This window comes from Hippoglossus stenolepis, chromosome 6 (genome assembly GCF_022539355.2).
Source record: "Hippoglossus stenolepis isolate QCI-W04-F060 chromosome 6, HSTE1.2, whole genome shotgun sequence".
In the NCBI taxonomy this organism is placed as follows: Eukaryota; Metazoa; Chordata; class Actinopteri; order Pleuronectiformes; family Pleuronectidae; genus Hippoglossus; species Hippoglossus stenolepis.
This window is the reverse complement of record NC_061488.1, coordinates 8,021,489-8,034,321: the sequence shown is the minus strand read 5'-3', so window position 1 is coordinate 8,034,321 and position 12,833 is coordinate 8,021,489. Positions and strand designations below refer to the sequence as shown.

At 44.6% G+C, this 12,833-nt stretch overlaps 1 protein-coding gene across 1 annotated transcript; it reads left to right on the top strand.

Annotated features, from left to right (window-relative positions):
• Positions 1 to 7,772: 7,772 nt before the first annotated feature.
• tnnc1a (troponin C type 1a (slow)) lies at positions 7,773 to 12,124 on the top strand. Its single transcript, XM_035160200.2, has 6 exons — positions 7,773 to 7,922; positions 9,576 to 9,606; positions 9,756 to 9,902; positions 10,547 to 10,661; positions 11,194 to 11,330; positions 11,502 to 12,124. Exons 1-6 carry the CDS (start codon positions 7,899 to 7,901, stop codon positions 11,531 to 11,533), a joined length of 486 nt encoding a protein of 161 aa, XP_035016091.1. The 5' UTR covers positions 7,773 to 7,898; the 3' UTR covers positions 11,534 to 12,124.
• Positions 12,125 to 12,833: the final 709 nt, after the last annotated feature.

Below are 12,833 nucleotides of genomic sequence, written 5' to 3'. Positions count from 1 at the left end.
CAAGTTCCCCAGAGCCATTATAGGACAGAAGAGCTGCGGTGGCATCGAACGCTGCCCTTTTAATTTCATGTATTCCTTTCTTTTATGTAACTAGTGACTGCGGTGAATGATGCGATTTAACCTCTTGCACTTCGGTGGGATAAAGAACATGGATCACAATTTGCTTTATGAGCGAAGCTGCGGAGACGTGTTAATACACTGCTGTCACTGTCAGACATGACATGTATGAAGATGAACCCAGGGGTCGAGAGCGAGTGCCACATGCCTGACGGTGTGTGTGTGTGTGTGTACGTACAGTGTATATACGTCTAGCATGTGTAACGAACCCATTTGTATGTATGTGCGTGTGCATGGATACTTGTCGCGTGTTCTGATTGAAACGACCATTGCAGCGTGCGAGCGGAGGGATGCAACACCTCCAACGTATCCGTCTCCGAAAATGGAGCAGATGCATGAGCAAGAGATGAAGTCACTTAATTTCGTTGTTGGCAATGGCATCAGGAAACGTTGACCTTTCGTTGCTTCCTTGAGGCCATGAAGTGACTCACATGACAGCCGGATATTTACAGTGCCTCTCGTCACTGGCCTTGTCAAATCACAGCACACTTCACTGAAGCCTCGCAGGCCCGAGGCTGGACCTCAGCTACGCAGACAGATGCAAAGGTGTTTTGGTTTTTTTTTTTACTCCCTCTTTCAGCCCGAATGTACTGCAACCCTAAATAACACAGCAGAACACGAGGGCATTCGGCGTCGGGCTTGTGTTTGTGACAGTTTGTGTGAGTGGATTCGCACATGAAGGCAGGAGGGGGAGGGAAAAGACGAAGGGAGACACAGACCAATGTCTGCAGGACCAATGAATTTCAGGCCAATTTATCTTGTGAATGAGCCTCTGGAGGGCATTCGTCCCCAGACAGCTCCATGAATTGTATAACAAATAAAACTGTACTTCTGGCCCCACATCGCACAGAGGGCAAAGCTGCGCTCTTCAAAAGTTGCGATCAGAGGGTCTCTATTTATTTTTTTTCTGCAGTTGTTTGATTGAAATCGAAATGAACAGTATGACAAAATTAGGCATGCATCAGGGTTCTGCCAGATTCCATTACTCTCTTTTATTCTCCTTCATCCTTGACTCAAGCCAGATTTTCTTGTGGAAGACAGACATGTGCATTTCTTTTGCTGCAGGTTGCTTCCAGGGCCGAACTGTAGTCTGTCATTTCATAAAGGATTGTAAATCCAATGCATAGGGTAGCAGGGTTCTCGTTTCCTTTCCTGGTAAAGGTGATGAAAACAAAACTGATAATTTGTGGGTGAATGCATCACACTCTCAATTTCAGGCCCCGATTATATTGTTGTGTTATAGGACACCGAATCTCACCTTCTGCAGCTTTAGTGCTCGCAGTCTGTTTGAGGCTCCAGCAGCTTCCCAGCTACCGAGCCATTTCAAAACATTTTCTCTTGGACGCAGCACACAGAATACAGATCAGCGCTGGCCAATAGCAAATACCAGGACAGAAATACAGCAGCGGGGCCTTTACACCTCGCTCACGAGAACAAGAGGCTGCACGTTAGCTGCTCTGCGAGGCTATACTTAGGCACAAGCAATGCTGTGAGATAAATGCTAATGTCAGCAGTCTCACATGCTCACGGTGATACTGTTAATATGCTGGTATTATGTTTACCATAACATGTATATCCATCATATTACTTTTGCATGTTCGCGTGCTGTCAGTGGTTAATTAGCACAAACAGAAATCACAGCTGAGGCTGATGGGAATGTCATTCGTTTAGATGTCATTAGGGGAGTTGATGGCGATGCTCGATAAAGAGTCGGGGGGGGGGGGGGGGTCGTCTGGTAGTCGCACGAACATCTGCAGCAGAATTTGCAGTCGTCGTGTCGACCTGCTGCTGACGCAAGAGGAAAAGTGAAATAAGTGTGAATCCATCAAATCGATGTAGAGATACAAGCTGTGTCTCGATTCAGGGGCTGCGTCCTTTGGAGGCTGATTGCATCACAGGGGGGCTTCTTCAAATGCCGCCCATAAATACGACCTTTCGTCCCCGAGAAATTAAGACTCCCAACGGGGGGGGGATCCTTCCCGGCCCGACCTATCTCTGGATTCATTGCGCTACGATGACGTCTCATTTTTCAAAAAGGCAATGCCGTTGACACACGTGAAAAATTATAATCAAGGGGCATTCAAACTTTTTCATTGTGTCAAATTGCGGCCTTGTTGCCAGGCGACAGAAATGAGAGCTGGTGCCGCCGATCTCGTAATTCCTCTCCAGACCAGAGGTCCTCTAAAGGATGCAGCCCATGAATTGAGACACAGCTACAGCGTTACACTGTATATACGGAACAAAATGTGAAAAGCTGGAGGTGCTACTGGAGGGGTCAGGCAGTCTCCACATTCATTGTGATTCATCCTCTGGAGAACATGAACTACGCTGTAATAACCTTCCAGTGATCGTTGACACATTTTACAAAAGAAACATACAACTTTTGTGGTTACCTGCATTTTCATTGATTGAATCGTTTAGGATTTTTACAAAAGAAACTTGAATGACACTCAGCAGAGCCACGGCCCAACAGTCCCCAATATGAAACCACATATAAAATCACCAGGTCCGGATACTTATTTTAAAAAATGTCATCAAGCTTCATTTATAATTCTCTGAGAAATGAGGGAAAATGTTTAATGTTGTTGGTAAAGAAAGAGAAATAAACATTCTTGGATCCGCTCCAAAATCGAATGGCTTCTTCCCTGACCCATAACACATCCTCCCATTAAGTTTTGTGCTAATCCGTTCAGTAGTTTTTGTGTAATGCTATTAACCAACGGAAACAAATGCACATGCAAACACAACCTCCTGGTGGAGGTGAGAACCACTTACAGCCACATACACCTTCTCCCTTAGCTGTGGATGCACCATTCAAATGCTCACTTTCATACATTTCAATGAATATTTTTACATTTTAATAAGGATTCCCACATGCTCACTATATTAACGCTCCTACTTGATGTACTGTAATTTATTACCATTGCACTTCAGAAACGTGGCGCTCAGAAAGGCGACTGGCGCTACAATAAAAAAAAAAGAGGGCTGGAAGAGGGAAAAGTGTGACCCGCTTTCCCTCCGAATACACTCTGTAACTTTTAACTTTAATAAAGCTCGAGTTACACCACTGTTCATTTTCCTTAGGAATGCTGGAACCATTGTCACAAACCCTGAGGGCCCTCGGATTCCATTTCAGAGAGCAGCTATTTGAGGGGAAGAGGAGAAGGCAGCGACACTGACAAATCTAAAATGGGTGTGTGTGCACGCAGGGATTTGTTTTTCTGCTTTTCTACCAGGACATAGAAAACTGTCATAGGCTACATTTATGTACAAGTTGTATTTTACTTGCACCAAACCTTTGTGTTTTGTGTTTCCTTCCACAGACCTTCATGCTGTATGTGTAAAAAAACAATAATCTTTACAATTTCTATAATTTTTTATGTCAGAATTTCTTCTGACATTATTAAAGGTCAGTAGAGTTGTACCGAATTGGTATCTGTTCTCTTTAGACTATTCTTTTTTATTATTGCATTATACCTCATGTTGTATATGTTATGTGGGCTCTGCATGTACAAATATTTATTAATTTAATTTTCTTCGTTAATTTGTTTGTTCTGGTCCAGGAGCTTCCAAACAAAACAGTTGGGTTAACTTTATTTTGGTGTCTCCACTTAAATGTATTTATTAATATTTATGGTAGTGACTGGTTCAGTATCCATTACAAAGTCAAAATAGGAAGATATTATTCCTTTTTCTATTGCTATTTTTCAGCGTTGCCCCTGCAAAGCTTGGTCGATGATAAATCTTTGGCCGCCACACGAGAGAAACACATTTTCCCTCTTGCTTGAAGGGAACTTTATCTGCCATATATCTGAGAGGAAATCTTTTCTGGGTGTCTCACACACCATTATAGATGTTTGCAGGAGGGAGGAGGGGGGGATGGGTTTGGGCAGAAAGGGTGATAGGAAACTTGGTGGTCCAGTGGAGTGGAAAATGCTGCCCCCTGGCAGAAAGTTAGTGCGCGGCTTTATCGGTTCCGGAGCTAATGTGGCCACTGGTTCATTAGAGCTCTGATGTAAGGAACACTGCGTAACGGCGAGTGCCTCGGCGCAAAGAGTTTCAGAAAAGAACCACCGAGCGCAGTGAAGCAGAGTGAAGACTCTCCCTCATCTCCAAAGACAAATCCCTCAATTTGGGTTGGACACTGTCAATGATGAGAGAATGGGTTTCTGAGGCACTTAACTGGACAGAGATGCTTTCATGGTGGGGGGGGGGAGCACTGTGTATATCACTCAGTCCCATGCAGAGCTTTCACAACAGGAGCTGCTGACAGGTTGGTCATCAATGAAAGGAGGCAGAGAGAGATAGAAATGGACAGAGAGAGAGAGAGGACGAGGGGGGAAAGAATAGAGAGAGCGAGAGAGAGAGAAAGAAAGGGGCTAACAGCTCCCCTCCTCCCATCAGCAATCAAGGAGGTGAGGACACAGAGGGGAGGAGGAGGAAAGAGCAGAGGACCTCTGCTTCGAGCTCAGCTGCACGTCAACCCAATCATTATATCACACCACTATTTGAATTGACACAATGTATGCTGGGTAGTAGATCTTCACAAATGCAGTCCAGCTGATTCAGGCTGCCAGCATGAGATGTTCCGCCTCAGGCTTCCTGACATATTGCACACTTGGAATGGATCATGTTTTCTGCAGGAAGAGATATTTGGTTGATGATGGATGTGAAGCCGTAAAGAGCAAGTCGGACCTAAAACTGTTGTGTTGCGTGTGATTCACATGCACAGTGCGAGTGCTTGTGCCACTGTAGAACATCTGACATGACCTGGTCGGATGCAAGTGTAAAGAACCGAAGCATTGTTATGTTTCCATATTTGGCCTGAGATGTAAATTGTAATCGTTTGGACTTGTGGGTTTTTGTTGATTTGCATGAACGGCTCTGGTGCACAAATAACCCCCCCACCTATGTGTGTGTGTGTGCATTTTAGATGTGCACATGCATGTATATATATATATATATAGGAAGCAAAGAATAGAAAATAATACAGTCGCTCTGAGGACAGAATGTGGTGGCAGGGAGGCAGAGAGAGAGAGAGAGAGAGAGAGAGAGAGAGAGGGTGGAGGGGGAAATAGCCCCGCTCATCTCCTCTCATTTTCTGTCCGCTACTACCCGGCAGAGTTTCTATGGCAACCCCTCAAAAAGCGGTGTGCGGTGAATTGTGGATTTGAGATGCGCTGTCTGATTGCGCTGTGTGGAGGAGATGGCTGGCTCTTTCGTCAGCCTTTCCCCTGTAAGAGGAAATTGGTGGAGAGCTCCAATGAAACAGCACTCCATATGCTTTTCTTTGATGTGTGTGCCAGTCTTATGGTTCAAGCATGTGTGTGTGTGGGTGTGCACGTGTGTGCGTGCTCAAAAAAGCTTTACATTAGAGTCTGGTACCTCCTGCAGGGCTGATCGTCACCGTTGGCGCCCACCAGGCTGCACAGTGTGTGTCCGACCATGTAGACTCATCAGTATGCTTTGGGTTTCAGCCGATGGAGTCAATGCCACTGATGACGATTCACTTCTGCTCTGAATTCCAGCAGCACCGAGCACTGCCGTGTGTTATGATTACGAAATTCTGACGAATGACTGAGAGAACACACAAGGACAAGCAGCACAAAACCATTTTACCTCCAGCTCCTGCCCCTCCCCATGTGTCCACCTGTCTGTCTCCATGGAGGTACAGTCTGTGTGTGTGTGTGTGTGCCGGATGTGCACGGATGTGAGGTCTTTGTCAGATCTGTGTTTTTATGTGTGTAAGAGTAGGACATGTATGTTGTTGAGTGTAAGCTTCCTCTCTCTCTCTCTCTCTCTCTCTCTCTCTCTCTCTCTCTCTCTCTGAGTGGCTGTATGATGCTTGTAAGCTGTGCCAGTCCCCATTAGCATCCCATTATAAACCAGCATGATCACTCGTCACTTAGAATGCCTGCCACAGTGTGTGTGCATGTGTGTGCGTGTGAGGTTTCTGTGAGAGCACGTGTGTGAACGTGTGTGTGAATCACGCAGTCAAGTGATTGAGGTGGCCTTGTTTCCAAAGAACACAGAGGGGAGGGGGTATGCTGCAAAGTCTTGCGCTGTGTACAATTCAATTTAAATGTGTCTGCAAGTGTTTGCTTTGTTTGACCCAGATTTCTCACCTACCCCACTGTTGATAAATTGGATATCCTGAGGCAGCCTTGCGCAACAATTTAATTTAGTGGAGATGTAGTGAACAGCACCCTCTGCTGTCCGCACATGGGTCTCACATGAGGGCAAAGAACGACAATCTAAGTGAATCATGCAGAGTTTGGGATTGACTCACATGTGTTTCATCTAATATGTGTGATTTGAATACCAGTGTGCATGTGGTTTTAAAACATGTAGGTGTACGTTTGTGGTTAAATATCTGGAAACACTCATATTCCACCTTCAATTTTTTTGTTCACCAGTATTTTCACGACTATTTCTATGACTGTTGTGGGTTTTAAGGTTTTTACTTTTGCTGGTTCTGATTTCTGCCTTGACACCAATACCATGTTGGTGTTTCTGCTACTCATTGCTCATAGTGGCTTCAGTAAGAGGAACCTCTTCACAGTGAATATCCAATGGGATGTTTTAAGTCATCTTGAGTGTTATAAGTAAGAAAATCCCATTCACTTCCATTGTGATGGGATAGAAGCAAAAGTCCAAACTTGAAAAGCCCTCGATGCTGGATAGAAGTGACAAAAACCACAAGAGAAGAAATGTCCACACAGCAGCTGAGGCTTCTTCTTCAGAGGAGGGGCCTGTGCCCGAAACGTTACCTGGGAGGTAATTAAATAGTTTGTCAGAGGTTTCTTGTTTTCTAGGATTGAAGCAATACGCTCAAAATCTCAGGAAGTAAGAGAAGATCAATTTCAATATCACTATTTTATCATTTTGGGTCAATGGATCCTTCATTTTTCTCCTTTTTGACTCTTTCTCTGCAGATGAAAATGCTGATTTGACTTTGACCTAATGCTCCACTTTCACAGCAGGAACATTGACGAGTCTCAGCAGCGAAAGTACAACTCATAGGTTTTCCAAGCCCAGGACCCTGGTGTTTTGCACTGTCATGGCTAAGTAGAGGCCTTACATGGAACTGAACCATCATTACTGTTACTGTTTATACTTTCCTGCAGTGATCATTTTAAAACGTCTGGCATGAAAAGTTTGTTTCATAGACACCTGTCTGTATAACCAGGTCTAACCCCTCACACCTTCTCTCTCCTCTCCCCTCTGCTCATAGTCTGCATCTCTCCCATCCCACCCTCCATCTCCACACCTCCTCTATAACCCCTACCCTACACACACACACACACACACACACACACACACACACACACACACACACACACACACACACACACACACACACACACACACACACACACACACACACACACCCTCCTGAGCCCTCTGCGTCTCTGGTCCAGGTCTAGAGGAATGTTGAGTGTCTCTATAGCCCCCTCCCTGGAGATTAGGCCTCACCACGCATGCCCCCCTCACTTCATTCCATTCCAAAGTATACCCCCCTAAGAGCTGCCACATTTTTTATCTGAGCCCGGTGATTGTGACAGATTGGCCAAATGACACACATACACAGACACATTGGTGGACGCACGCTGAGGCACAAACAGAGGGGAAGCTGGTCGCCCCGGGGAGGGGCCAGACACTGCCAGGCTCTGGCTATAAAACCCTCTCAGGATGAGGCCAGTGTCCTGCCCTGATCTGGACAGTACCTCCTTCCTCTGTGCCAGGACGCCGTCAGGACAGGCAGCAGACGAGCCTCCAACATGAACGACATCTACAAAGCAGCGGTAGGTTCCTCGAACAACTCAGAAAGATGAGAGTGTGGAGTTGTGAACTGAATCTGATGTTTTGGATCATTAACCAGAAGCTCCAACATCTGTATCTACTGATACATAATCATTGATCTACCATTTAAGACTGTACTTTATTCCGTCCTATTGAACCGGGTGTTATCCTGGAACTGACGTGTTTATTGTAGAAAGATTCCTCATTACATTGTGCCTGTGACTTCTGACATGAGTGGAATGACTGACAAATCCCTGTTGATGCGACTCGCACAGCACATTGACCTCCATCACCAGCTGATGTCAAAAGGGCCTCGACACCATATTTGTCTCTTGATGTCCTCCTACTTCAGCCCTATCAGAGCTGATACAGGAGCCACTCAGGAGGTCGCTGGCTGGACAGGTCCCCCCCGCTCCACACTCCGCTGCTTCGCTCATGACTTCAAATGGAACGGTCGCACTTCACAAGACTAATTTTGGCCAGTTGCTGAGCCGCTTCCGCGGCCGTGGTTCTGTGGTGCCAGTGACGGGCTTCAGGTTTAGATAACCCCACCCCCCCGGCGGCTGAATTCCAGCATTATCTATGAGCCGGGGAGCTGTGTGGCTCCTCTCGGTCAGCTGGCTCCTCTGTCCCCCTCGCATCCTAAGTGAGCCGTGCAGCTGAGACAGTAAAAAACACACAGGAATGTGCATTACATGTATTTGCTCAGATTCTTTCATACATCATCACCACAGGAGTATGTGTTTATGAGTGTGTGTGTGTGTGTGTTTAATTTATGGTAGATGACAGACAATAACTCTTACATAAGCACCTGTCTCCCTCTCTCATTCGTGGTAGCTTTTCCAGGATTACAGTTCCATTGTTGGGCCAGATCCACAGCTATGCTAATTTAAAACACTGTGTATTGTGTCCTTTATCTGTGGTTCTTGATCCTCCTGTCTGTTTATTTTTAACTGCTCCTCTTACTGGCTCTCACACATGATATATAGGTCCTGTGGTTTTTCTCTGGGATGGCCCGGGCCTGTGGGGCCTGAACGTTGCCTTTGTTGACCTGAGAGTTATCAAAACAGACAGAGATGATGCGGATGCTGGTTTCGCACTTAATAATTCAAGATCTCATCATTCAATTTCAAAATAACTCACAGAATGTTTGAAAGCTTAACTTTTTTGTTGTAAGTAACTATATCCATAATGAACTAGAATGGCACATTGTAGAGTGCGTGGCTCTGCCAAGGTCCGACAGGCCCCTCAGATTCAATCAAGCTGCACCAAACTTCACACGCTTATAGATGTCAGTTCCTTAAATGAGCCTAATTTTTCCATCCATGAATCATTCCCTAGGTAAATAGTGAAAATGATGAACACCCAAAAATAAAAATTCAGGATCCGCCCCCTTCATTCAGAATTGCACAAAATCAAAATCAAAATTCTTTCCTGACTTGTACTGCATCTTTCTACCAAGTTTCATGGAAATCTACTCGGCCGTTTGTGTGTAATCTTGCTCACAAACCAACCAGCAAACCAAGGGACCGGGTGAAAACATAACCTCACTGGTTGGGACAATTAGACATGAAAAAATGTCGTACGTGAAAATGTAGAGAAAATGGGTATTTCCCAGTTATGTAACTTATGTTTTGACATTTTCTCTCCTACAGGTCGAACAGCTGACAGATGAGCAGAAAAATGGTGAGCATTACAAAGACATGCCCTCATGCTTTGTTCAAACATTACTGAACAACTTGTTGAAGAAAAAGATGAGGTTCACCCTGTGCAGGTTCATATCACGTGGTCTAACACAGGGTTGTTTTTCTATGTGTGCTGCTGTGCTGTTGCAGAGTTCAAGGCCGCCTTTGACATCTTCGTGCAGGATGCGGAGGACGGCTGCATCAGCACCAAGGAGCTGGGGAAGGTGATGAGGATGCTCGGCCAGAACCCAACACCGGAGGAGCTGCAGGAGATGATTGACGAGGTGGATGAAGACGGTAAATCAAAGCTGCTGCTGTGCTACGCGGCACGAGGAACAAAATGAACTGCTGGTTGTTGTTGACCTCTTCATCCCCGCAGACAGCTGGCAGGTCCATCATCGAAGAATCGTGTCGTGCAGACAAGTGTGGTTCAGAGCCTCTGAACTTCACGTCAGACGATAGTCGACGCTCTTAAACATAACGAGACTTGTCAAACTGGATTAAAGGGGAATGCATATCAGGCGATTCACAAGTCTTGTTGAATTTCTCATGTAATGTAAAGCATTAGCATCTTGGAGTGGTTGGTAAAGATTCAGTATGTGTGACATGTTTTTAAATGGTTTTCTTCTAACTACCCAACTGCAGATGAAGGGACATTTAAAGGCTCAATTTTTGGACTTGAAAATTACGTTGTTATAAATGATTGAAATTGATTTAAATGCCGTCCTGTTGCTTTTGTATTAAATATATTTCATTTAATTAACGAGGCGTTGCAGCCTACACCACTGTGCCTTGAATTCAAAACATATTGACCTTTTATATTCACAGATTGGACCTTTGAGGAGAGCATTGGCCATCAGTTATATCCAATGTGGATTGACATGACATGATGAAGTACCTTGTGTGTGTGTGTGTGTGTGTGTGTGTGTGTGTGTGTACAGGAAGCGGCACGGTGGACTTCGACGAGTTCCTGGTCATGATGGTGAGGTGCATGAAGGACGACAGCAAAGGGAAATCAGAGGAAGAACTGGCAGAGCTTTTTCGCATGTTTGACAAGTGAGTTCCATGTTTCAAGTTTTTTAACTTGATAAGTTAATAATTATCAGAATTTATGCCCACAAGTACATTTCGCTGTCAAAATCTTGTAAAATATATAAAAAAGCAAACTTTAATAACAGACATGACGAATGCCTAGAATGCTATTATCTGACACCGCAGACAATCAAATTGCTCTTATGGTGCGTTTCCAGCAAAGTATGTTCCCCATGTGTAATTATGTGTACTGACAAAATGCCAAGCAGCTCTGCAGAGTGCTGCATGTAGGTTCGCTCCGTAATCCCTCTTGACAGCGCAGAGTATTCCAAACGCCCACTCCATGTAAGCCAGTCACCTCGTCCGAGCATCAAAGAACAAACTCACCACACTCTTTACTTTTCCCGCACTGATGGCTCCCAAACGTTCAAACTCAGGATATTATCAGCCCCCTTGTCAAACACAGGGACACCACCTCCTCCACTGCCATCTGTAAAAAACAAATTTAGACGTGTTATGGTCTAATAATACACGTTTTACTCCTTTTATTGTGCAGGAACGCAGATGGTTACATAGACCTGGACGAGCTGAAGATGATGCTGGAGTCTACAGGAGAGGCGATCACTGAGGACGACATCGAGGAGCTGATGAAAGACGGGGACAAGAACAACGATGGCAAAATCGACTATGACGGTGAGGAGGTTCAACTGTGGTCAAAAGATAGAACAGACACAGAGACGTTGTTACGTGGAGCAAATGACCTCACAAGCACTTTCTATCATTCATTCCACACAAAAAATCGAGACCTTCCACTTTTGTTTTGAGCTCATTTCCCTGAAACTGTGTCTTCCCCTAATTCCACAGAGTTCTTGGAGTTCATGAAGGGAGTGGAGTAATCCTGAATAAGAGACGACCCAGAGTGTTATTTTTGTATTTCTCTCACGGCCATCTGCTGGAAAAACTGGAATCTGACTTTGGATGCCACCGAGAGATCCTTGGGGACGACTTTGCAAGATTTAGTCAAATACTGTATCAGAATGTTTCCTGTATTTTTCTACCATCTCTTGCATTGTTGTAAATACAGATCGTAACTACTTTTGGTTCCCATGTAAACTGAATTTGTGTAAATGTATCCAAATTACTTGTATTTTCTAGAGAGGACACACAGTTTTAAATATCATTTTTAAAAATCTTATCTCAGCCAGTTTACACATCTCCTTCATGAGAGGCTGACACGGTTTACCTGTGCAGAAAATGAACGAGTGCACAAAGCAGAGCCTATTTTCGTTTTCAAGCAGTATACTCGATAAGGTCTGTGTACTGTGCACGTTACGGTCAGCACATCATACACAACTCAACAATTTTAAAGACACCCTCAGGACTTTTTATTCCCCTCTCCTGTCCCTGACGGCCACAGCGTCTGCATATTGCTACACGACATTGGAATGTGCGCTCGTGTAATAAACAAGATGCATTTGTCAAAACAACGCCCAATTTTGTCCAATTCTTTCATTTTGTCTGAATAATGTAGTTTCAAGTTTACCACACCGGCTTCAGGATAAGAGCTGAGGTTCTCCGTGGGCGTTTGTCTTGATGAATCCTTCAGACATGTTCTGTCCTTGGCAGAGTGCCTCGTTTTTTTTTTTTACTTATCTTTGTGGAAACTGTGTAAAACAGGAGCTGGGTCCGTTTATTGGAAGGTTTTTATGCTTTATAAACTCTCAGATAAAGTCAGCGGTGAGGTCAAACACTTATTTTACCATCTCATTCCACATTTGTCCTGCTGGTCTTCAACATTCACAGGCCGATCACACGTCGTCTCTCCTCTAAATCTCAAGTAAACAAACTAAGAGGGCCTGAAATACAACCACCATCGTATCAAAGCCAAATACCTCAGTGAGAATCTGAGCTGTCGATAACCTTACATTTTGATTTATCTGTGTAATTTGTTTTCTATAGCGGCTCTTGTCTGCGGCATGTGAACTATTCACATGGTCGCCCTGTAAGTCTCTAGTTACACAGTCTATTGGGACAGGAGCTATTTATGTCTAATCATGTTAGTGCCCATGTTAGGGGATCTGGATTGACCGACACCAGTTGACAATCAGATGCCTTTGTCCATTTAAAGAATGCTGTTCAACTACAAAGAGATATCACTTCTATAATTAAGTTTGACATACGCGTTCACACAATTAA

Coding starts and splice junctions, on each gene's coding strand:
- tnnc1a (XM_035160200.2), top strand. CDS start 7,899: ATGAACGACATCTACAAAGCAGCG. Junction 9,607..9,755: donor GACAGATGAGCAGAAAAATG/GTGAGCATTACA, acceptor GTGCTGTTGCAG/AGTTCAAGGCCGCCTTTGAC. Junction 11,331..11,501: donor TGGCAAAATCGACTATGACG/GTGAGGAGGTTC, acceptor CTAATTCCACAG/AGTTCTTGGAGTTCATGAAG.